Here is a 25626-nt window from a genome sequence, read left to right on the forward strand (position 1 = left end):
CATATGAAATTACAGATTTTCATACTGTCTCTTAAGAACTCTCAAAAAACTACTTATTTCATTACTTCATACTTTGTGAAATAACAATAAAGACTTTGTGATTCATAATGCTTGCATAATGCAAGACTCTTTTGCCTTTTTTTCTGAGAGGATACCTTAATGTTGAAAGTACTCCCTCATCTGTCTGCAAATTGGTACAGTTTTTCTTTTTTGTGCTTCATTGTATGCTCAAAATGCTTCTCAGAAACTAAGAAATAAGTTTATTGTGTATAACTCCATATAAATATGGTTTTATATTTGAGGTTTCTCAGAGAGCTTTGGAGTGACTGACAGCAAGCTCATGCAATAGTACTCTAAAGGTTAGGTATTTCTGATTGTTGGTGACAAGCTTTACATGTTATGACCAAAGTATCCTTTTTGAAGAATAAGATTATCAAAACACTTTATTGTAGAAATTTTCTTCAACTTTGATTAGTGTAAGTAAAAATCTAATAGATACTGGTCTTCAGCTTTCTTCTAAAGATGATTATACTTTAATGTTCTAGGTGATAGTTTATTTTCTAGCTAAGCATGGTGTGCATATGGTTTACGACTTTTTAGGAATATTTTATTGGTGCAGAGTGGGAAACTTGTATCCATTTTCACAGCCATTATCAACTTTATGATGACTTTACAGGTGTATGTCCCAAAAATGTAAACAAAACCACAAGTAGTCATGCATATTTTTCTTATTGTTATTAATTCTCAAATTGGCCATACTAGTTCCAGACTGGGAGGAGAAGAAGCCACTTGAGGAGGCTTACTTGGTAGTGAGCAGTTTAATGCATACATGGTAAGACAGAAGCTCCCAATCTTTCCAAAGGAAAATGGAATGAAAATAATTGAAGGACCGTGTACTTCATGGCTGCATCTGTGCCGATAAATTAAATGTGCTGAGAACTATTCTGTAGTGCTGATTGAACCAGCTGCTTTGAGTGTATCCAGGTATTGTCCTAGAGACTGCAGTAGCCCAGGCCAGAGCTGTGTAGAAAGCACACCCACAGCATGAAAATGCCCACAGTTGATTTTTGGTGTTTTGTATGTGCTTGTGCATCCTCTCACTGTCTAATGAATATGAAGGATCAGCAAAATTACGTGAGTCAAGATGATAACAAAATATCCTTAAACAGAGTCAGTGCTTGAAGGATCTTTGTTAGGTTGGTTTTTTTTTTTTATCTAACATTAATGGTCTAGAAACATTTCATGACAGAAAATTCAAAACTACTAGATGTATTCATGTGATGTAACATACAGATTCTTACCATTCCATGTATGTAAACACATACCTCTATACCTCTATGTATACTTGTGTGCATCGGTTTAGCTGCTAGTAGGTCTGTCCCCAGATTGCCTCTCAGTGAGAATACTGTGACCCCATTGAATTCTCATTCTGTGCAGTGGATCAGCCTTGTTACTAGTGTAATTAAGTGCTCAAAGGGTCTATTTAACAAGAGTCTTCCTTCTGGTGCTTTAAACAATACTGTTTGATAGGAGTGAATTAGGGAACAACATCCTAAGTAAACTGGGACTCTGCTTTTTTTCAGTATGACTTTTTTTCCTTTGGTTCACCAGCCATATGGCCAGATCCCAAGTTGAAGATCCATTTCTTTGTTATCAACTTCTTTCTTTCACTGTGCCAAGACAATTAAATTATCACTTATTCTTTAGAATAACTTTAGACCAATGCCTGGCTCCTGAGAGATTTTCATGTAGCACAGCCTGAAACAAAAGTCAGATTTCCACTCTCTTGCATCTGTTCCTTTAGAAATATAACACTTTGTATAATATCTCTAATATCGCAACCATAAGATAAAGTCCTTTAGAGCAGTAAGAGATGTTAGTAATGCTGTAAGCACAATCTTTTACTGATTGTTAGTGAATTTTTTATGCTCGTTTAGCTATCATGACACAGTTTTGTTCTCAGCATTCTATCTTCCTTTTGCATCCCTTTCTTTGGTTTCTCAACCATTCTTGTTGCTTTTGGAATGAAGCAATACTCTGTGCACAACAATTCCTCATCTGCTCCCTAATGTATAAGCCCTTTGGATCCAGAAACTGCTCTGTTGAGCTTTTCTACACCCATGTCCAGTTTAAATGGCCATCTGATTTACTACTTTCAGAGATACTTAATTGGCTATTTTAGTGCTTTTTCCAGACAGCAGTCTCCACTCTTGCATTTGTCCCTTTTATTTCAGTGTCTCAGAATGGGAGAACGGCAGTGAGCACCAATATCCCTGAATGTCTGAGTCACATTCTCATTCAACTAATCCATTTTTAGAAAAGTTGTGACTAAGGCAGCCAGAAACTAACATTGCCAGAAACACAGTATTCAGTTACAGAAAATGTAACTTCTCTGAAACTTGCAGGCTATTGTTTTTAAGAAACCAAGCATAAAAAGATTTTATTTTTGCAATATTGGGGATGATTCATTCATCACGGAACTAATTGTGGGAGGTCTGAGAATACAGTTTATTTTTTTCATTACGAGCCTTATTGCAATGAATTTGCAAGAAAAATATACTCAGTAAAGGAACAACTGAATACAGCAAAGGTGTGTTAAAATTTATATCCACCTCCTGAATGCCATCCTTGCTTTTGGATACACATTCTGTCTGCAGATGGTAAAAGAATTAAAACACTTTGATACAATAGCTGCACCAGCTGAAAAGGAGTTTGGATGCAAATTAAAAACAAGTCTGGCTGTATTAGTGTTTGAGATACAGACCTAGCTGTTTTCTTAATAATGTTCACAATTGGCCTTATTTACAGTAAGTGGTTATTAATCCTCCATGAAAGTAATTTTCAGACAAATTTCAGAAGAACAATATTTTCTGTAGAACACACTGCTGCTTTGAAGATGAGAACAATTGTCTTTACTAAAGAAGCAAGCATTCTCAAGGTTATGTCTATTTTAGCTTTCAGAGAGTCAACTTCCCCTGGACAAGCAAGAGGTAGAGAGGAATCCAGGAAGCAGTTCAGAAAACAAACGTACTTTTATTTGCAGTCTTACTGGACTGTCTTTTTCCCCTTCAACTATGTAGGTAACCTACAGAGATTTGCCTCCCTAGCCCCTTGATCTTTATGAATGCTTTCAAAAAAATTCGTTGCTGTATTGTGTGTTGTACCATGATCAAAACAAAGTAATTTTAGAGCCTTCTCAGTGAGAAACAAGTGTTTGTTCTAGCAGTGTTGCCTTGAGTGTACATTAATCACATTAGTCTGATTTTAATAAATTCAGTTGCATGAAGAAATGAAACCATAAGTTTCTTGGACATTTATGCAGTAATTATTCTGTGTGAGAATTGCTGAAGAAAAGCTGTATTCAGAGATGATTTCTGGATGCCCTACATATTGTAATCTTCACAAACCAGGAAATTGTTTTAACAAGTCGCTAGGCACTCTAAAATGTGAGATTTAAGTTTGCTTTGTTGTGGAAAAATGAGGCAACCGGAAACTGTCTTTAAATTGCCATTCTTTACAAGCGTGTGAGATAGCAACTTAAGCTTCAGCCTTTGTTCAACTTTTAAGATATCATTTGTGTAATAGAGCTGCGTTTCTAATTTTTTAAGTCTGAGCCTGAAGCAGCCAGTCATTAAAAAGCTGCTCTAGAACCCCCACATATGGCCAATGGCTTTGAGAAGAAAGGGCACTTTGAAGTGTGACCTCAAGAGTATTAAATGAAAGAGAGCTCACCAGAGCCTTAAGACTTTGAGCCACCACCTTGAGCTGATTGGCTTAGGAGCATTCCTCAAGGAGGTGTCATGACCTGTAAGTCACTACCATCCCAACCACATATTAGTGCTGCTTGCAGTCTGGAGCTCATGACAGCTTTAAGCCCCATGTCATCAGCACATTGTCAGATGCAGCTGTTTCCACTCTACCACTTCAAAAGGGCTTGATTAAATGTCTTACTGTAACAACATACATAAAGACACACACGGAGAGTGAGGGGGAAAGGAGAAATGTACCTATAAGCAAAATAAATACAATTTCCACTAGATGGTTTAATCATGATGTGGGGGACTAAACCATTTTTTGACTTGAAGGGCTTATGTAATCAGTTAACACAATATCATATTAAAAAGAAGTTTCTACAAGTGCTTCTTTAATTTTTTTTCCCAATGCTGAAGCACAGATTTCATGCCAAAGGCTTCAGGTTTGCAATAAGCTCTACCTCAAGCTGTCTAACTGGTGAAAGAAGAATGCTAGTGATTTCTACATAATTGACTGTAATTTCATAGGCACCTTAGAGATAACATGCTTTCACTGCCTTCTTAAGGAAAGTCTTCCTAATTCATGGGGTTTATTCATGGCACGACTTCTAAAAGAAAATACTTCCACTAGTACATACATCTTTAAAAAATAAAGTAAATATAGCATTTTTGTCTTGAAACATCTGTAATCAAGATCTACTTTATTATATATTTTTTCCTTCAGTGTTTCTTTGCCAAATTTTCCTATTTGATTTTCTCATGAACATTCAGTAATTGCCTCTCGTAGCTTTACCGGATTTGGAGTAATTGTGAGGGGAAAAAGCTTAAATGCATTTTGCCAGCTTTGTTAAGAACGTGTCCTGTTATTGCCAGGGAGAATTTTCATAAACTTTTTTAAGAGCTTCTGCTGTGTTAAATCTACTGATGATGCCAGTAATGGATGGTTTAACAGTGATTCTTGCATTGTCTGCCATTGATCCTCAGTTGACAGAAAAACTGGCTACACTGGATCCAATGTCACAGCTACACTGTTCCAGGGTTACAGCAGATGCCTCACCAGCAATGTATCTGTTGCTCCTGCAGCTGTTTTGAGCAGGTCTACCTAGTCCCTGTTATTCAAATGTAACTGGAGTGCCTTGCCATCCATACTCTGGTTTCTGGACCATAGTACAGATAAAGCTGACATAATTCCCTAGAGAAACAGTATATATATGGATTTAACTCTATGTATTATTGTCAGTAAAACATGACAATCTACAGCTGCAAATCCTTGTTTTAAAATGTTGTTCTGCCTGCTTACTTCTTCATTCAAAATAATGAACACATGATAACATTTTAGCTTTATCTACTGGTGATGTAGCATGACCACTGAGCTAAGTACAGCAGATCCATCTGTTTAGTTGTCTGCCAGTACTGAAAGGGGAGCAGAAGGAGCTTCTGTTGACTGCCTGTGTGCCCTCTGAGACGCTCCAGCTTCTCCTGCCGTATGTCAAGGCTGCACATCTTCCTACTACCAGCACCAGTTGCTGCTAAGCCTTTCATTCTTTAAAAAACTGCCCAGGATCCAGTTCTTCCTCTCTTTCTGCTAAAGACTGAACCAATTGTTATAGGGCATGTAGGATTGTCAGGCACTAAAACAGGTACTATGGCTTCCTAATAAGAATAGGCAGGACTGATGAGAACTGTTCCAGATGACGTTTTTAATTTTTTTTTTTTAGTTTGAATTCAGACAGATACAGGGGTGGGATGCTTAGACATGGATTAGCTTCACAGGGAGAGGAGATAGTGGAACATCCTTATTGAAAAGAGGACATCACTCTCTGATCTCAAAAGGTTAAGAGAGCCCTTTCTTGGTTACTGTAAATTGTTTAGACTGTCCCTGTTGAAACACCATGAAAAAATAACTCTGAGATTTGGTATCAGAATATCTGTGACATTTTTCAGTCTGCACAGTGCAAGGGTGACCTAGCTTAAAGGTTGTGCAGAACAGAAAAATTCAAGAAAATTACCTGAATGCAAGATTCCCTTCATCTCAGGTATGAAGACTCTTCAGTATTTGCGCAGAAATGGCTATATTTCCCCATGTAAGGAGCTTATCCATGCACAAAGTCTCTCTGCTCCTCCTGAGCTTTGTAAAATCTTACTAGTCCCCAACTCAATTTCCTTTTGTTGTTGTTTTGCTTCACCCCTTTCAGGTCCTTCTTGTCTGGGGCTATATTCCAGGGCAGATACATTATTTACATCCAGCTGTTTGGGAAAAACAGTGTTTATTCTTTTGAACAAAACTATTTCTTTCTGTATTTGTAATTATATTTGTTCACGGCCCTCCAAAATATTTTTATTACACATTTGGCGTGGTTGTTGTGCACAATTGTCAGCTTCAAGACATGCTGCTGTGTTGCTCTGAATCTTAAAGTATTCCTACTTCAGCAGAGATTAGTGTCTCCCACCTTAAAAAAATACAACAGAAGAAACAAAAAGCCTCATGTAGTGTTTTCTGTCCCTGTGATCTCCATCAAGGGACAAAGAAAGAATACAGGCTGCTGGAATGAGGATATATACCTGTACCTGAAATACAATATCAGAATGAGTTCTATAATTTGAAAACAGATTTACTCAGCTGTGGAAAACACTGAATTTCCTTTGGGAAATACATGAGAATATTTATTGCCTTACTGCAGAAATTTGTATGTATGCTTTCTCCTTCATTGAAGCAGCTCTCTAAAAGCAAAGATTGAATGTGCTTTTGGGCAATTATAGAATACTTAAATCTAGTTCTCAATATTGTGATCCATCTTTGTGTAAGATGCAGAGGAACAAGCTGGAAATCCTGTCATTACAGCTCTCACTTTCACTTTTGTGAGAGTTAGGTTATGGGAAGTTGATTTGTACTCTCCTGATTATACAAGCAGTTAAACACACAAATGTCTAAGATCAATTGATTTGCTCAATGTAATTTGTGAGCTTTGAAATTGAATTAAAATGCATTTAAGTTGCTGTTTATTTTCCATCTAGAATAATTTGTTGTACATTGATATTCTAATCAATACAGATCTATTTTGTCTGTGCAAGTTCTAAATGACTGAAATGAAAATACATTCATTGAAGTTTCTTCTGCTTATACAGATACTGCATTGCAATACTACCATTGACTTGTTTAGAGGTGCTTCTGTTTCTCCTGCATATGTGAGATAAATTGGACTCTGTTCTGATTTCATGTGGAAGCATAAAGGACCTATGAGCTGTCCTTAGCTTAAAGTTTTCCAAGCAGTAAGCTGCATACCCAGAAACACTCGGCGAATTAAGCCAGAAATTCATTGTTATGGTAGTTCGGAGTGGTTTTTATTTCATTTTTAGCTATAAAAATCTTTACAAATTTTCCATAAATATTCATCCTTCTACAGTCTAATTATTGACGTAATGTATTTTCCAAGTCTTTCGACTTCATGAACAGTGAAATGTATAGACGTGCTTTTACTAAAAGGGGAAACAAATGTTGGAAATAGGCATCTATGTACTAACTCCCCTTTTCTAATTTATTTAACCTTTAGAACTCCATTAAATAATCAATTACTCTTACTAAGAACTGTTGAAGCAGTAATTTTGTGCTAAGCATGTAGTCTGGGAGAAGCAAACTCTCTGATAATTCATATGCTATTTACTTAGCACACCAGGTTTTCAGTATGTCTGATGGCAATCCCTTGTGTGCTTGCTAATAAAGTCTTTTCTTCACAAAAAAAAAAAAAGAAAAAAAAGAAAGAAAAGAAAAGAAAGAAAAAAAGTACCCCAGGGCTCTTTGGTTAATGCAGCCATTTCCATTGTAGGTTCTGCTGCCCACAGGTTCAAAATATTATGTAACCAAATCTCCAAACAAGAAAAAGACCACGTTTTCACAAAAATCATACGTGTTTATTGTTGGTTTAGTATGTTTCTCAAGAAGTTAATTGGGGAAGTATACATTTATATTAATTTATAGATTCTGTTTTCTCTCTGGGCACCTACCTATGTTATTCCAGTACCATTAATCCTTGCATAGTTCATGAATTCTCCAAAGTGAAGGCATTCTAATACCAAATAATACTTGAGCTATTTCATGACTTTGATTCAGAAATTTTGTAGGACTGTGCCTCAGTTAACTTTAATGGAAATCTCACATTATTTTAATACCTATTTTCATTATGCCAATCTTCATTTCATGTATAGATTTATTCAGTCCACCATCAAAAATGCTTAAAGAAAAAAAAAGAAGTAAAGTCAGCTAGGCTTGTCCCTTGGAGTGCAGATTTGTTTCATCGATCATTTTTGTGTTTTTCTTCCACATCTTAGTAGGCAGATATTCTTTTTTTTCCTGTGCTTAATCTTCAATAATGAAAAAAAACTGCATAGTGGTTGTACTCAGCTGTGATGTTAATTTACTGAATAATTTGAAAACTAGATTTTGGAAACTAATTAATAGGAAACTAAATAGTCTAGATTTGTACTATTGACTTAAATAAAACAAATAATTATGCTTTGAGATGATGAGAGGTAGTGGTTTGCAAAGATGCTGAAATTGTGGAATTGAAGATGGTGTATCATGGATAGATTTATGCACTTGATTGTGATTTACAGTCTGATAGTAATATGGCAGGGGATACTGTGCTGCCTGCATCAGTTCCTGGAGAGAGCGAGATTGCCTTTGCCTGATAAATTTGCCCTTGGTGTCAATCAGAAATAAAGTGCCATGAAATAGAGAACTCACACCAGCAGATTAGCTTTTCAGAAATTAAACCATCTGTTTGAGCTCAATTAAAAGAAAATCCAGCAAGGCTTTTCCTAATAGAGTGTTCTATTGCTGATTCTAAAAACAATGCAAGGGATTTATCACACAATTAGAACTCATAACAATGTGACTTTAATGCCCATTAAATAAACCCAGCAACTATACATTCTCAATAGGATGTTTTGCAATAAATAACTTTCTAATTTTCTTGCTAATCTGTATTTCTGATGTATTTCTCAATCTAGGAATGATTTTTAGTTGTGTATTGACATATCCTACTAGATTTTTTCCCCCCCCACAAGTTCTGGAGAAAGTTTTTTTCTTGCAAGATTGTTTTGCTGAAAGTGGTCTTCTCCATCACCCTCCCACACCTTTGAGTTAAATGTAATTTTGTGTAGAGAGGAGAAATGCCCTGTAGTGGGGCTGGTCTTAGTCAGAGATCTGCCTGAGAAGAACTGTACATTTGCAGACTGCTTGGTAGGGGATGGGTGATAGGTGTCTGTATGAAGTAATTTGCTTTGAATTTGTTTTTAAGAGTAACTTCAGTATTAGTTTGAACATATTTTTGCCTTGGAAAGTTAGTCTAGAGATCAGGCATCTAGAGATGCCTGCAAATGAGAAGGTGCAGTGAGGAGGGGATAGAGAGTTGCTTGTTTCCCCCAAGGAACTGTCCCTTTTTGAGACTGTCTGAACCCCACTGTTTATTGGTTACCTCTTCATTTTTCATTCACATGATCCTGTTTACCACAGTTGGTTTTACTGGAGAGCAAATGTGCAATTGTACCTACCCAACTGAAATGTCTCCCATACAATGAACAGCTTTATTACTAGGCTGAGGAAGTTTTACTAATTCTTCAGGTGTTCCAGTAAGGACTGTCTTCCGTAACAATAAATAACTTTAAACTGACATTATGGTTTGTAACACTGCCAGTTGCCTCAACATCTGGCTGCCTCAAGTTCATTGCAAACAATTGCAGCATGAAAGAAAATATAAACTTCTTCCAAAAAAGCAGCAACAGTAAATAAAATCCGCAATAAAACCCCTAGATTAAATTCCATAGGAAGATTTGCTGTACGTCTCTTAGATTCTATGAAGGTGAATGATTAATGTATTTATGGTGGAGTTATTTGGTGGAGTTTAATTGCAACTCAGTAGTTCTACTTCATTTTTTCTGACTGCATTTAAATGCACTTAAAATTATCAGACATTTTCTGTCCTTTTTGAAAAATCAATGATCCTTCATTCATTCTGTTTGGAAAATTCTGTTCAGATAGCTACAATGCTAGAGTTTTTTTGTTGACTAGTTCACAAGTCGAATGTTTTACCCATAATAGAGGAAGAAAGTGCTCTCTGAACAGAGATTATGGAAATTGCACAGGAGACAAACTTTTTGGTTTGGGCAGAAAAATGAGCTTGAACAGAAAGTTCACTGGTAGAACCCTAAGTTAATTTTTGTGGGATCCTGTGGTGTTCATATAGAATGAGTGATAGGTGTAGTAAAATTGAGGCAAAATAATTGGAGTCATCAACTGCAAAATTGCTTAGCAATTCCACTGGCTCTGGATTATACTTTGCCCCAGCCATAGAGGGCTTTTCCTGGTCCAGTTTGGAGCAAGCATCTGGTTTCACTGAATAATTTCTAACACTGAATTTCAGAAGCAGGGACTGAACTTTGATTTCTTGGTGCTAGTCCTGCAAATATTAATTGTCCTCTTGTGCCTTTAGAAGTAATTCATTTAACACTTTTGAAAAAGGAAAATATTATTCAAATTGTTGCTTCCTGCATCCATTTCTTAAAACTTTAGTTTGAAAAATACAGAAAACTTCTGTTTGATAAACAGCATTTGTCAGCATATGTTGCATCAAGTGCAGTCTTTCAGAGTAGAATGTGTAACTTACCACTGAACATGTCTTGCTATTATTGATATTAATTACTGGAAACACGTGTCACTATTCAGATGTGGTGAATAAGGCTACTCTAGCTGCAAATAATTTTGGTTTTTTTAGAAGTCACAACCTTGTAAAAGCCTAGTGAGCAATTAATTAGTGGTCTTACTATTAGCGATCAAAAGACCAAATTTTAGCAACTGCAGCCCTGAAATCTTTAAGCTGTAAGAATAAAAATTAAATCTGTGCACTTACTGTGGAAGTTAATAATTTTAATATGTACTATGCATTTAATTGCTAAATACTGTACAGGGGACACCTGCAAGTTACTGGCTGCCAAAAAGTAAGGCATGAATTTTTATGAATTACACAGAACACTGTAATTCAGCATTTTGCAAAGGACCTCTAGTATGTGCCTCTCTTCTCAGCTGCTCTCATAATTCTGTGTAAAAATCAAACTCAAGACATGTTTGGGCATAAGCTTATTGCATTAGGTAAAAAGCATGGAAGTGATAGGAGCCAGATGCAAAAGGACAAAGAGAAGAAAAACATGCCATGCCTCAAAAAGTCCTAGTGTTGTCCTTTCTGTATTACTCTAAGACCACACTTGGTCTGTGGACTGTCTTATTAATGATTGTGCACGATGAAAACCTTAAAAAAATTTGCAAGATTATTGTTCTTTCTGCTTAGAGCAGGTATGTCAAGTTCCATAATGGTTTATACAATGAGCCTAAAAGTAATGCCTTTTGACTATAAATACATAAATAGTTTGGGAAAACATACAGTTATACCAATATTAATCTGGTTCTCAAGCATTTAATTCAGTTGTCAGCCAAAGGTGCAAAGGCTTGTTGGAAATTTAATGTTCAATTGAACATTTGAGTAGAAATATTGGAAATCTCATTACATTGAGATTCCCCTAACTAGAACTTAGTTAAATTTTCAAGAAATCAACATTACTTCTTTCTGAAAGTGCAGTTGTTGTCTATTTTACTCAAAAATAGAAACTCTAATGCCATATGCCTGTCACCAGCATCTTGGAAAAGCTTACAACCTTCTCTGTGTACTGATGTATTTGATGAGTATCTGGGCAAAAATAAATGGATAATACATTCATTTTCAGCAGACATTTTTATTTTCTAATGACATTTTATTTGATTGGAAAAATGAACATGTTTTAATGCTAATAGTGTGAGTATAATTGTGATTAAAAATTCTGATGATCTGTCTATTAGATTTATCTCTAAAGATCAGCCAGTTTCAATTGTGTTAACGTGGACAGCTATTCTAATCAGCCCTGCATGTGAGCTGCTGGGGTGAAGTGCATTATATTTTTTTTAACATTTTATATTTCTTTTAAATTAAAAGTGGGCTTTGTCTTTAAGCAACAACACAAAGGCCTTTGCTTTTCTGTTTTCCAAAGTTTAGAAAGAAAATGCAGGTAAAAATACATTTACTCACAAGTTGATTTTCATTTTAATAAACTTACTTTGTTTTACTAGGACAAAATTCTGTTAGTGAAAGATTTTGAGCAATTTCCATTTGTCATTATGATAGTATAGATGACATTTCTGTTCACCAGGTTTTTCATTTGCCTGAAGGACAGTTTTCCTACTAGTATGCAGCATTTTTGTGCTGGATAAGGTAAATAAGTTGTTAAGTGTTCTATAACATAATCATAACTATAAAATAAAATCATCAAATTGAAGACAGTTGGATTTCTATAAACAAAAATTAAGTGATTTGGGTTTTTTGTTTTAAATAGACTCCTAAAGTGTGAGGAAAACTGAATAAGATTATCCTATCCTGTACTGATGACAACATTTAAGCTGGAAAGCAAAGAAGTTTAATTAGAAACACTTTGAGGTCTGGAAAATGTTACCTTTTTATTTTTTTTAATACAACCATAATATGAAATGCTCAGAACGTATGTTCCTCTTTAGCTTTTATTGTGGTAATACAAGTATGTTATCTAAAAATGTCCATCACAGTTTCCATATAAACTGAGTGATTACTAGGAGGCTTCTTAAGCATAAACCAAAGCAATTGATGCATGACCATTAGGAAAAAATGTCCAGATACACAGAAATTACAAGTGTAAGTACATTTTTGTGGGATGTTTCAGCAGTTGTTAGGATCCACAGCCTTTAACAGTTGTAACACATGCTTTTGTTGACTTGCTGATCTGTAAACTGGCCTGCCCTGAACGAACATGAAGGCCAATGGTAGCTAGTTTTTCAGCATTAAGATGTAGCATGTATCCATATATGGTTGTTTGGTTTTGGATAGCTATGTTTATAATATGCTGAGCAGTCGTGGAGGGTTGAGATGAACAAGATGTTGAGGGGAAAAGCAAAATTTCTGCTGGCTGGAGAGCATTGATAGTAAAATGTCCCCTATTGATGTGGTAATTTGAGAAACAAAGTAGACTGCTTGATTCTTCCTTCTTATGCCAAGTCTAGAACTCTTCCCTGACTCACAGCTGTGGGTTTCCTTAATGATGTTGATGTCTCAATCCAGAAGCAAACTGAATAATTTCATGGTATACTTGTGGATGAAGATTCCAACATCTGTCACCCATAAATAGGAAAAAAATGGTGAGAAACCCTTCCTTCCCTTTTTAATTTCTGGCTTTAAATGTGCGTATTATATAGTGTACAATTTGAGATAGGAGAGTCTCCAGTGTTTCCAAATACACAAGGTTAGATGCATGCAATTTCCATATATATCTTTCTTTCACTAGGTGGGTTAAAGTGTCATCTGCTTTAGGTGTCCAGATGAGAGTATCCAAGCATAAAAGAATAAAAAAACTAAAAAAAAAAAAAAAAAAAAAAAAGTACATGACTGAATGTTTTTGTAGTATCATCAGCTGTTAAGGTGAACAGGTTTTAAATCATTCTGGTTTTCTAGCTTATTAGCAAAATGTATTATCCTCACCCAAGACTATATATAGATAGTGTTCAACAGAAACTATTTAATTCCTATTTACTTTTTAAAATGTCCTTATTTATTCTTTCTTTGGGGCTCCTTTTTTCTTCAGGGTGTGCATCTTGCCTGAAAATCAATAATTTGTTAATTTGGTGAGCAATGAATGAGGTGTCTTTCTGTTTAATGACATGTTTGTAAATAATAGGTAAGGTTATTCTCTATTTGGTGTTAAGGACATATTACTCTTAAAAATGATGACTGAATCCAAGGATCAGATCCACTCCCCTCCAGATCCTTGGTCTATTGTTCTTTAAATTTATATAGGTATTTATGTTACTTATTCTTAAGGTAATTAAATAGGGACACAGGTTCCCTTTGCAGCAGAGATGTTTAGGTCCCTTTCTGACTAATACAACAGTGGGAAATGTGCTCTGTGTTCAAATTAATACTGGCAGGGTAAATGTTTCCCTCTCCATTTCCCCTCTTCACCGTTTAAACTGAAAGCTGTTGTTGACACAAAAGCATACTTACTAAAATTGTTCATAAGCAGATTGGAAATTTAATTTAACTTTTGTAGAGGAAAAGTTGCAAAGCATTTTTCCATTTTAAGAGCTTGCAGAGATGCTGATTTGTTTATTTGTTTTCCAGCAGAACTGAATGTTTTGCTGTCTGGGTTGATGATGCCGGAAATCCCTTTCAACTCTGAATTTTAGCTTTTTTATTCTGTCTGATCCATACTACTTTGCAATACATCCTGTCATCTTGATCCAGAATGTTTTTTGCACCAAATTATCAGCACCTGGACAATTGACTTTTGTTGCCTTAGCCAGCTTACAGGAGATCAGTGTCTTAGTTGTGGTTCATGTACTGTTTGTGACAAAATACCAGACACAGCATATGCAAATTGCAGTTCTTTAGAAGCCTTGTAGTGTCGAGAGCCAGGTAGAAACATGAGTCTCTCTCCATAACTGCTGCTTGGTTTATCTGAGAACACCAGATCGCTCCGATAAAAATGTCTGCTTCTATGTGCCACTGAAGAATCTGTGGGAAGTGTTGTCAGTGGAGAGTAAGATGCAGTTGGCAGCAATTGTCTCTCAGCATGTTCCTCCCCTGTTTTTCCTTCCTCCAGTAGTAAAAGTTCAAGAGAAAATTCTTGCTATCACTGCAGAAGGATAAAAAAGGGCACGACAGCATATTACTTAGTGGACACTGATGAGATGCAGCAGTCCAGCATGATTTTCTCTCATGCCTAGTGAGCCATTCTAGAACTAATATTCTGCTGTTTGACTACTCAGTCATTGTACCACCTATGTGTCTCCAGTTATCAAAGAGAAATATCTGAATTCTTCACCCCTTTTAAACTCAAAGTGCTGGCATGAAATACTCATTTGTGATTGATGTTTTGTGTCCTTCTTTAACTCAAAAGAAATCCTTAAAAGAAAAAGTGCCCTTAATTGCACTTTTTTAAAACAATACGAAGTGTCTGTGTTTCTGGTAGGTTGGCCACACTTATTACAGTATTAAACAGTCCTGGGATTGTTTTGGAATATCTACAGTATCAGACACAGCAGTAATTCCTTAAGAGCAAGATGGATTTTGGCAACATCTTTTCAGTGTCTCTTTAAAATGGGTAATTGAGAAGCATCTTGCACTTGTGATTCTACTGGGGTAAAAATTGCCATAATTTCCTTAGAAGTACCCCAGCATCAACAAAATGCTCTTTCATCTCAGACTTTCCTGTCCTAATCTCTGTGGTGTTGAGCAAAGAAGATCATCTGTAAGCAGAGCTTTGAGGAAAACAATTTTGGATTTCCTTGCTTGTGTTTGGAATGTTCTTCTTTCATACTCCTCTGCCATGCAAAAGTATATTTGTGCTAGGTTAAGTGTTTGTGTATTTGTTTCTCTCTCCATAACTTGACCATGTAGGAGTAAAATTGTCTTTTTGTGTTTGGGACTGTACTTCTGCTATGGCATTTGCTGTACGTGGAGCCAAAGATGGTAAACAAGAAGGCAGTTCATCTTTTATGTCATCAAGATTGATTCTGTTTGTTGGTCCAATACTGTATATGGTTACAGTAGTGTAATCCTGAAATACTACTCACTCAGAATTATTTTGAATTGTTTGAAGATTCTATAGTTCTCTAATTTTAGAGGGGACTTTTTGATAAGATTGTTGCATGGCCCAGTGCTCTCCTTTTATTTTGGTACTTAAGGGAAAATCTGAAAAAATTGTCATCAATGTAAACCAAAACCACCTCAGGCAACTAAATGCTTGCCTTGTGTTATTTCATTATTCATTAACTAATCTGTTATTCCTTTTCCCTCCTCCCCACGAGCACCTTCCCCCACTGCCCCCAAAAAACCACTAAGGAAACAAGCACACCACGGTAAAATGCTAATAATGGGAATAATTCCAAATAGACCATAAAAGACAGCATTTATAACCTCAATAGAAATGCCAGTCAGCTATTTTTGATGTAAAGCATCTGTCTCCAGAAGGAAATGAAGGCAGGCCTGTTTCTCCTTTCAAGTCTCTGAAGTAGTAGGTGGTGTCATTTGTTATACAGTGCTACAAGTCCCGTGTTATTGCAGTGGTAGCTGCTGCCTTTGTTAACGTACTGAAAAGTTGTGTCAGCTGTCTTTAATAAAAGACAATCTGTGTGAAGCAAAACTACAGCAAATGTCTCTTGCTCTCTTATCCTCTGACCATCCTTTTTAAATGCCAGAGAGCAATGCTACTGATGAAGAATCTTACAGATGTGCAAAATTCTTGTGACTGTTACAATAAACCGTAAATATTGGGCTAACTGATATTCTAGAAAGTTAGGGAGCAGTCTTTCCAAAATCCTGTGCACTCCCGTTTTTGAAATGTAAAGGAGCTGGAATGAACTTTCAGTTTATACCTGAAATGATTTATCAGTTCACATTTTCCTTTGTGTAGAACATTAATGGCCTAGAATTTGTTAAGCCTGCAGGAAATCAAAAATGGTGTGTAGAAGTTGGAAAATTTCAGTTAAAAGGCATGCAGTTTGTTCATTTTATTTGTTTTTGTTGCTTGCTCTTGTGAAATTATGTATCAAATTAATGACGATGGTAGAACAGTTTCTCAGCTAGGCATACAGTCTTACATATATGATGTTTTTGATTAGTCCCATACACATACACACACCATATTTTCAGGAGGGTGTGGAGGAAATGGGGAGGAATTCTGGAAGCCATATGAGACAACTGAGTTATTTCCTGCACAGTAAGTTTTGTGAATTAGCCCTGAGCACATTTAAACATGTGTCTTATTTCTATGAGTTTTTCTAGGTTTAAGATATTTTTAGTCCTTGTCCATTGTAAGCTTTGTCTGGGTGCAAACACACACATGGTTATAATTCAAGTGAGATGACAGCTCTGTGTCAATAACTTTAGGAAAGCTTTTTCATTCATGAACTCTTATTAAATAAAGAAATAGGATGACTAGAGGGAATGCACATTCCTACTTATGATTTGAGAAAATTCTCTCAAACAAGCTGAAGTCTAATAATGAATTAGATATGGGGGTATTTATGTATGTATGTACATGGGAGCTGATTTCCAAGCGTTCTTCGCTTTAATAACATCAGTTAGCACCCAGAACATCTGCAATTAAGGAGTATATTATTTCATTACAAAACAGTATGCAAGACTGGCACTTCAAAGATGGAGCTATGAAAATATGGCTGCCATTATGAGTTACTTGTAGCATAGATTGCATTTCAGGGGCCTACTTTCCCTTCTTTTGAGGAGTATTTAACTGATAAAACTATATAAAACCCAGCTGCCATTTTTTTTTCGTTTGATTCACAGTAGAATGACTTGCAGAAGGTGGAAAAAATCTGTCAGGGTAAGACAAGAAAAATTAAATCCAAAAATTGTATCTTCAGATTCCTCTTCATTAGATTGAGATGTTTACAATAAGGAGAGCTGAACTAATTTTGTTTTGCTTGATTTTGAAACTGTAAGCCATTTGTTCTGAAAATTTGGTGCATTGCAGTTCTTCATGAGATTCTATGATGTGTGTATTAATGTGTTAAAAGAAGCAAGAAAAAGCTGAAAAAATATTAATATGTTGTATGATAATATAAAGCATTAGAATTATCTGAACAACATTTCCACCACAAGAGTTAGGTTTTGGGCATAAAAATCATAGGGATTTTGTTGGAGCTTGATTAAAATGGAAAAGAGTAATGAGTTTTACTTTGTAGTGGAGAGGCGTGGAACAAATGTAAGTCTTCCTCATCGTAATGATTTCCTACTGCCACATCAGTCTGGGAGACCAGCTGTAGTACATATTTTATTGGCCTTCTATCTAACGTATTTTTATACAGTCATCAAATGGTTTGGGTTGGAAGGGACCTTGAAGATCATCAATTCCAACCTTCCTGCCATGAGCAGGGGCACCTAGACCAGGCTGCTCAGAACCCCATCAAACCTGGCCTTGAATACGTCCACAGCTTCTCTGAGCAACCTGTTCCAGTGTCTAACCACTTTCCTGAAGTTATTGTCACTGGAGATCTCCTAAAGCATACCAACACACTCTCACAGTAGTCTGAACTTGATATGCCATTCACATTTTGAATATTATTTTGAGCAAAACACTGATGAGTGGTGGCTGGAAACACTTATCCTCTGAGGCAAAACTATGTGACTTTGAAAGTGAGTTTTCCTAAAGCTCATTGAAACTTAGGCTGACCTGAGGGTGAGAACCACAGTGAACTTTATGTGGTATTTTTTTCCCATTTTTCTTTAAAATGCAAAGCACTGGTTTGACAAATGCCTTTACTGTGCTCTCACTAGGATGTGAATACCTTTGGTGCTTGCCAAAAGGTAGGCTAGACTCTTCAGCTTCATAAATGTGCTTTTCTGCCCTTGTAATATTTGTTAATTCCAGTGACCAGGCATGCTATTATCATGAAGAACCTATTATTTCATAATAGAATAACCTAGAGATGAAAAAAATAAAAACAAGCTAAGCATTTTGTCTTAGCTAAACATGAAAAAAATTCTAGTAACACAAGCTTTTAAATTGATTTGTTACAAAATTTTAGCATTTTTGTTATTAAAATAGCATTTTCCCACCACTGCTAATTTAATTCAGTCATTCATTAAGAAATTGCCACAACCTCAATCTAAATGGGTATCCTAGAACCCCTGGACATCCTTAGAATCTGAGAGCAGGCTGTATTTCTTACCAGTTACAATTAAGACAAAGAGAAGAAAGGGATAAGTTCCAATTATTATTGTGTTAATTATTCCCAGTGATTATAAACTCTTTATTGGCAAGGGGTTTGATTAAAATTAAATTCTTGTTGCTAATTCACTCTTGGATTACTTTAATTTTCTCTTGGAACCTGTGTTATGCCAACATTACCATATTTAAAGCTTTTTGAGTTCTGTGTTTTCTCATTAAAGAGAGAAGTCTTATGTCTGTAGGCACTAGAGCTTGACCTGTTTAAAGCACAAAGTACACAGCAGCTGTTCAGAAACTTTTTCTTGTTATCTGTATTTGCTTAAATTACTAAATTGCTTCCATGAAAAATCAGCAAACATAAGGGAGTAATTTAAGTGAAAGAAGATTGTCTAAAAAGAAAAATTGAAAATATTTGTAATATTCCTCCTTCTTTTTTTTTTATTGGTACCAGTATCCAGCTGCCCTAATGAATCTTGGAGCCATTCTCCATCTGAATGGCAAACTGAAAGAGGCTGAAGAAAACTACCTCCTTGCTCTTCAACTTAAACCTGATGATGTCATCACCCAGTCCAATCTTCGCAAATTGTGGAATATCATGGAGAAACAAGGTTTGAAAACATCCAAAACATGATGATGAAAACCCTGAACTACTTTTCCTTAAAGTGATTAAACCCAAGAACTTGAACTTCCACAGAGTTGTCAGGTCAGAGAACTTGCTGGACTTGACTGCAAGGATCCAAGGTCCTAATTGCTGCTAGGAGAAGCTATTCTGCTAGAGAAATAGAAAAAGGGAGACTTTGAGGGTATCATGAAGAACTTGTTACACAGCAAATATATTTGGAACAATGGTACATGAGAGAAGTTGTTTCAGTATATCTGATAAATAATTGCAAATCCCATATTGCTTACTTTTGGGTGGGTACTTGAAATGTATACTGTCATAGAAATATGAAGGGAAAATCACACAGTATACACTAAGCCATATGGGAGTTAAAGTGGTAATAGTAGGTCAAAGTATTTTGCTGATACTGTAACTCATTAAAATGTGTACTAAATCCAGTGTGTTTGCAGTTTGTCTTAATGCTGCTGTATCTCACTTTTGAACCACTTGCTAGCCAATTTGACAGCTTATACGGCCCATTTTTTTCAAACCTCTCACATGATTAGATGACAGCATTGCAAGTTGTTTACTGAGAATATGCCTGTTACTTCAGCTTGTTAGCTAATAGTGCAGTTTTCTTGAGATACACAGTCAAATTTCTGTGAGGTAGCCAGAATGACCAAGGAGCTGTCCGTATTCTATGTCAGATGTAGTATGTAGGCTGGTAAAAACAAGACCAGAGGTGTGATTTAGTAATACAAGTAAGAGGGATGTTGGCCCTGATATCAAATCAGTGTGGTCAGACTGTCATCTTAGAAAAAAATAATTGGTATTATAGAATAATGTGTTTGACTCTCTTTACTTTGCTATCAGATAAGTCCAACTTTAAATTGGACTCCACATATTATGTTTTTGCAATTACCAATTAAAATGGGATTTGAAAATATTAGTGGGTAGGCTAAAATGAGACTTCATGAGCAGCTCAGAGAAAAGGGAATGTTGTGCATTGATGAGGCTAGCAAATAACTGAAGGGACTCGATTCAATCATGCTTAAAATAGTGTAGATTGAGAGGAATCAGTAATGGTGGTTGCCAGTTACTTTTCATATTGCTGGTGTTTTAAACAAACCTATTCAGATTCTAACCAAATAATAGCATTCTGTTTGTATTCTGACACATGCTAGCAGCAGAGCTGTCAAATATCTAAATACGCTTTTGGCGAGGTTCAATTTATTTCTGTTACAGAATGATTTAGCCTCATTACTGTTTTAGTCGTCAAATCTTAAATGTAAAAATAATTTATTTTAAATCGAAGTATATGAAGCTTTAGTAATTCTTTTTTCCAGGCCATTTGTTACCTGCTTTCTTTCTTTGGAATAAGTATTGTTGTTTGTAAGAAAATTTACTATTTCATTTAAAGGCCCTTTGGTATCTGCTTCAGTATTCCTTTCATAATGATAGATAAAATCTTAAAGTGGTAGAGCACCTTGAACTGAAGCTTCTTCAGGATCTTCTGTTAAAAACTCTTTATTACTGAAAAGGGGTTTGGGGTTTTTAGTTCATGTATTCCTTTTTAACTATTTGAGCACCATTCCAACAAAAATGTAGAGAAGAACACCTTGCTGTATTTATTTATTTATTACTTGACTGCAGCAATGTTACCTGCCATTAACACAGCAGTCTCTAAGTGTTGCTATTTCCTTTATTTGGTTTTACTTGCATTTGTTTTGTGGTTATTGTATGTACCAAATGGGAAAGGGAACACTTGAGTTATACTCTACCTTCTTGGTCATTCTACCCTTACACTTGGATCTTAAATCTGTATTGAAATAGCTGTTCAAAGTCAGTATAGTAGGAAGACTATAGTTATGTGTATTTCCTTTTCTTTCCTCTTGCTCACTAAAATACCGTAAGTTGCTAAGTTTACAACTGGCCCACCAGAAGGGCCAGAGGAGCAAGATTATTTGGTTTTGTGGAGTGTGTCAAGTTTTTCTCAAATAATGTTCGTGCTGGAAAAGCAAAACTGAAGGAGCAAAAGTTGAATTTCTACTTGATCGTTGAAACCAGTATTAGAATACAATGGTAGCTTGAATTTATTCTCCTGCTTTACTGATTTTCTGGGAAACGATATAGAAATAGATAGTAACTGTAACTGAGCTTGGTATAGAACTGTGGTATCCTACAGCTTTATTTCCTCAACAGCCATCAAACTTCAATGGCTTCTTGGTCTTAATCATTCACCAGGTTATTTGTCTCCTTCAACTTGTACTTATTCTTGTTTGGTAATTTTTACTCATTGCACAAATAGGGGGAAGAGGGGAGCACTCCTGTGACATAGTGTCATGCTTACATTGATAACTGGTTTTGTTTGTTTCTTTAAAAAAAAAAAACAACAAAAGAAAAGGAAAAAAAAAAAGGACTACCATAAATTTACCAAGAATGTCCCTGAATACATTTTTTAATATAGGTCTGGGCTTGATAACTTTCTTCTTTTGGGATAAATTTAAAACATGTTTAAAATATGTCTCTCTGCTCAGGGATTTGTGGTGGATTATTGCAGACAGTGCTAAAAAAAGAAAAAGAAAAAAAGAGCACAAGACAAGTTTACTAAATTAAAATTTTATTTTTTGAAAAACTGTTATTTGTATAAATTATCAGATTTGTAGGCTTTCCTTTTTGTAGAAATAATTGTTTATGTGCCAGATAAAAGAATTTCAATTTTGTTTTCAATAATAAAGCATTGATAACTAATACCCTGTGTATTCCTTTGTGTTACTGTAACAACACTTTGAGTTTTTTAATTGTTCTGATTTAATGGGTAATCTTGATTATTTTATGTGTGCGAGAACTGGATAGCGTAAGTAAAATACAACCTTTCTCATTTGGCTTTCTTCTATATTCTATTGCAATTAGACTTCAGTGGATATTTTCAAAAAGGTTCCCTGAAAGCATTTTTTGATATTTATACTCACTAAATCTAGCCAAAGGGATATAACTATCATATTTGATTATTGTATCTAACCTCTGTAGGAATAAAAGCTGATTAATAAATTTACAAAATACTTTTATATTACCATACAAACATGATGTCAGTAAAAACATTGCTAAAATGTAATTGGTTACAAAAGCTGAAGAGAAGATTCTGCCTACATACAAGGTCTTTTCCATGTATGAGGTCACCTTTTCCTCATGCTGTGATTTCATACGGTGTTTCAGATCTTCTGCCTTCCTGTGCAGAGATGTTATGAATCAACATGGTTCTTTTGCCTTTTGGCTGTCTTTTAATCTTCTATGGACAGAACCTTCTTAGCTCAGTGCAGCACTAATATTCTTACATCTTCCTAGTTCTGTTGCATTCAGGTCCTGAGCATTGCTAGGCTTGCTTTACAATTGAAAAACGTGCAAGGGCATGAGCAGAGCGGTCTTTTGGTCACTGACTTGCAAATTCACCTGTCATGCCTTATTTTTATTGAAGGTCATGCCTCACCTTCAGACTTTCCTTGCCTGAGGAGGTGTTTATAAGCAGCAGATGATGAAGGCAGAGTAGGTCAAGTGTCACTTGCTTCTTGTGGAAACAGAGTCTAAGCATGGGCTTGAGCTCCTGCTCTGGCACCTTAGCCATGAACCCTTCTGTCTGAGATCATGTTCTGTCTGCCTTGTGCTGTGCTTCCAATGTTTCTGTTCTTCCAAGAATCACACTTTCAGGAAGAGATACTTGCTATATCTCCATTTCTGATGAAGGCACATGACAGCTCTCTGGTGATTTTTTTTTTTTTTTTAAGTCCTGCTTTCACAGACTCATCTGACTTTGCACTTGGTAGCTGGTATGGATGGCTGTATCACTTCTGGGATTTCAGCTAGGATGAAGGTAAGGTACTGAATTATTCTGTGTAAGTATACCAGCTCATTTGGATCTCCTTGGCACTCTTGTAGGCATTCCCATAGCAGTTCTGCCTGACCAGGTGAATTCAGGTAGCACGGGAGAGACACTGCTTCAGTTCTTGTCTGATAATAGGCACCAGCAGCTGAATTACAATCAGATAGGCTCCCTTAGGTAGACTGATCCTGCAATTTGAAAAGTCCCTGCCTTGTTTCACACAGATACTGAACATTTAATCTCCCTGAGATTCAGCAGTGTGACATTGAAAGAATGTGGTTAGAGGAGTAGAATACATCTGATGTTGTGAGGGGATATTATGAGGGAGGCTGGGAGCAGAGCCTCTTAACATTTTGGGGGAAATTGGTAAAACTTTAGAGGGACAAGATTTATTCCGAGAGCAAAGAATGAACCCTGAGGTCAAATTATTCTAGGATAAACTAAGAAAAGTGTATGCATTACTAATTTTTTAATAAAAATGCCACAAACCAAAACCCTAAAGCTATACAGACTTGTAAAAAGTTGTAAGTTCTGCTAAAATAATAAATTGAAGCCAAACATTGCCAACAGGAAAAGCTGGCCTTGGAACATAGTATTATAAGAACATTAAAAATATTCCCCATTGTGCTGGTTTTGGCTGAGATAGAGTTAATTTTCTTCACAGTAGCTAGAATGGTGCTGTGTTTCAGATTTGAGCTAGAAAATGTCACAGGGATGTCGCAGGATGTTTTAGCTATTGCTGAGCAGTGCTCACACAGCATCAAGGCATTTTCTGCCCCTCACACTTCCCCACCAGTGAGGGGCTGGGGGTGCACAAGGAGCTGGGAGGGGACACAGCCAGGACAGCTGACCAGGGGATACTCCAGACCATATGGTTTCCTGCTCAGCAGGAAAACTGGGCTGGAGTTTGGCAGGGGACAGCTGTTGCTTGGGAACCATCTGGGTATCGGTTGTTTGGTGGTGAGCAATTGTTTTTCACTTATATCACTTGTGTTTCTTGGGCTTTATTTTTCTCATGTTTTTGTAATATTCCATTATTTTTATTATTACTGTTAATTTTTTTTCAGGTGTTCCATTTATTTAAATTTTAATTATTAAATCTTTCCTAAATTAGCCTATGGTCTTTCTTACTTTTATTGTTCCAGTTCTCCATCCCACCAGGAAAGAGTGAGTGAGCTCTGAGGTGCTTAGTTGCCAGCAGAGGTTAAACCATGACACCCGAGAAAGTCTGAACGCATGACTCAAGTTATGGCATTTGATTGGAAGGCATTTAAAGTTGTACTTTTATTCACAGTTCAAGTCAATGCTTCTCCCTTCTCTTAAAGAAATTCTTTATCTTATTTACCCCGTTGTGCATTCTCTTTAGTGGAACCACAGTTCTAGAGCTGGAGAGCTTTGAAGGCCCCATATGAGGAAGCATTTCAGAAGGGCAGAAACACCACAATGCGCCTTCTAGAAAGGTTTAAGATGAAATAGAATAAATCATTCACTCTTGCTGTACAGTCAAATATTTTTTTACATAGTTTCAGTAACAAAGCCTAGTTTGACTTACTAAAGTTATTGAGCTTAAAGGTATTTTCCCTCTTGCTGAGTTTCAATAATTTAAGTTACAGATTCTGTTTAGAGCTCGGTAGAAATGGAGCTTTGATGGCTAAGCTTGAGTTCAGTTTTGATTTCTGTAATTATTTAATTCAGGTGAACAGATTTTTCAACCCAACAATATAGTGGTTTGCTGCAACAGGCAGTCCTGGAAAGCAGTGATTGTTTGAGAGTCTTTGTTGGTTCTTCTCTATGTTTTTTTCCTCCTGTCAGCAAAACATTTTTTATCCTCTTCTGGAGAAATATTTTATTTTGTCTCTAATTTTCTTAAAAACAGATGTTCCTGCATGCCCAGTATTTTTCTTTATTACAATGAGAAATTAGCTTTTCATAGAATGGATTTTTGCATTATTTGGTCCTGTTGGTTGCAGCCGCAACCACAAGTTTCTCTACAGTATATGAGTGTATAATTCAGTGTATTGTTCCTTATATTAAATCAATTCCCTCTTCTGGTTTATATTGGTATGCAAAACAAATCATTGCCAAAGTGACTAATTTCTGCACACCCACAGTTTCTGGAATACAGCAGTGCTTTTCCTATTGTGGTAGAGAGCATTTTGATATGACAACATGAAGATGTAAGATGGTAGAATAGGACTCTTCTTTTTTTCAATCACCATTATTTCATAGCTTTTTTGTCCATTTCCTTAATGAAATCATTTAACAATGATTTTTTTTACAAAACTAAACATAGTGTTAATAGCAACAGAGCTCAGTGAATGGCACTTATGCCTTCGAATTCATGGATAGAGTGTAGTAGCTCTATCATTAAAATCTATTATTTTAATTACTGTTCCTCCCTCCAAAATGCCATATCTCAATGCAGTTTTAGTGGCAATTAATCTTTTAGCTATATAACTGCAAATTTCTGTTTCTTGATTTTTTTTTAAATGGAATATGTCTCTTGATAGTTCTCATTAATTGAAAGAGTCTTTAGATATTCTTGCATAGAAAATTGTTTCCCCCATCTCCTCTGTTAGTTTTATGAATTATTTAGAGAC

The 25626-nt window shown here is 35.9% G+C and overlaps 1 protein-coding gene across 1 annotated transcript in view; it reads left to right on the plus strand.

Moving 5' to 3' along the window:
* TMTC2 (transmembrane O-mannosyltransferase targeting cadherins 2) overlaps nt 1-19897 on the plus strand; it is a 231576-nt gene extending 211679 nt beyond the window's left edge. The window contains exon 12 of the mRNA XM_084206089.1: nt 19000-19897. Coding sequence (XP_084062215.1) covers nt 19000-19179 — 180 coding nt within the window. The 3' untranslated portion in view covers nt 19180-19897. The remainder of the gene's footprint in view (nt 1-18999) is intronic.
* The last annotated feature ends 5729 nt before the right edge of the window (nt 19898-25626 follow it).

Source organism: Fringilla coelebs (genome assembly GCF_963513975.1).
Source record: "Fringilla coelebs genome assembly, chromosome: 5".
NCBI classification, from domain to species: Eukaryota; Metazoa; Chordata; class Aves; order Passeriformes; family Fringillidae; genus Fringilla; species Fringilla coelebs.